This window comes from Capsella rubella, unplaced genomic scaffold, assembly GCF_000375325.1.
Source record: "Capsella rubella cultivar Monte Gargano unplaced genomic scaffold, Caprub1_0 scaffold_137, whole genome shotgun sequence".
In the NCBI taxonomy this organism is placed as follows: Eukaryota; Viridiplantae; Streptophyta; class Magnoliopsida; order Brassicales; family Brassicaceae; genus Capsella; species Capsella rubella.
Window position 1 is genome coordinate 990 of NW_006238791.1, and position 914 is coordinate 1,903.

At 32.7% G+C, this 914-nt stretch overlaps 1 protein-coding gene across 1 annotated transcript in view; it reads right to left on the minus strand.

The window, feature by feature from the left end:
- LOC17874282 (PH, RCC1 and FYVE domains-containing protein 1) overlaps positions 1–881 on the minus strand; it is a gene marked incomplete at its 3' end in the record, with an annotated part of 1,465 nt that extends 584 nt beyond the window's left edge. Inside the window, exons 1-5 of the mRNA XM_006279088.2 lie at positions 831–881; positions 641–727; positions 439–528; positions 268–342; positions 70–186 (exon numbers count right to left, since the gene is read on the minus strand). Coding sequence (XP_006279150.2) covers positions 70–186; positions 268–342; positions 439–528; positions 641–727; positions 831–881 — 420 coding nt within the window. The remainder of the gene's footprint in view (positions 1–69; positions 187–267; positions 343–438; positions 529–640; positions 728–830) is intronic.
- Positions 882–914: the final 33 nt, after the last annotated feature.

Consider the following 914-nt stretch of genomic DNA (forward strand, 5'->3'; position numbering starts at 1 on the left):
ATCTGAAAAATATAAAAGAATCAATGTAATATAGATTTAACTTGTAACGATTAAATTATATGTATATACAAATGTTGAAGAACATACCTCAGGGATCTCACTTCTGGTGCGTCTATTACGGCTTTTTTCAATCAAAGATTTAAGACCAGCAAACCAAACCTCTGTTTCAGCTTTGTCTTTACAAATCTATCAAACAAAAAACATGAATATATAATAAGTGAATTTTCAAATTTATAACCTAAGTTTTGAAGTGGTCTGTTTACTAACCAGATCAAGTGACCTTTCTCTATTATTATATAAAAGTGAAAATGATAAATGATCCTTCTCTGGACGTAAAAATCTCTTGAAAACAGCCTGTTCATAAGAAGTTATTAGAAACAAGTTCAAATAAGACATTGCTTTTGAGTGAAAGATTTAGTAACATCAATTCAAGATTACAGTTCTTTGTCCAGGGATGATTCGAGAAACTTCAGATAACTTCAAACCTTTTTCTTCTCCACGCGAGAACCAAATCAACGTTTTTTCATCCTGTCATCATCATTGATTAATAATGGTGAATACAATGCAACATACTATGAGCACAATGAAAATGTAAGCACAAACATATATATAAAATTGAAAAACCGATAACATTACATACCGGTGAAAGCCTGAATGCGCGGAATTTAGGTTTCCCTTTCCTACTGTACTTGAGTAATTGTGTTCCCTTTTTCAGTACGACAAGTGCCTACAACAAAATGCGAGCTAGGTATCAAGAAAACAACACATAGCTTTTAATGTTTTGTTGGTTAGATAAGATATAATAGAATAACAAAAAGAGGAAAACAAACTTGGTCGATGTCACGCTCGTGATAGTTATAACAACTAGAAGGATCTGCCATTCCATCTGAGAAACCCGAGAGAAGAACGTCGGA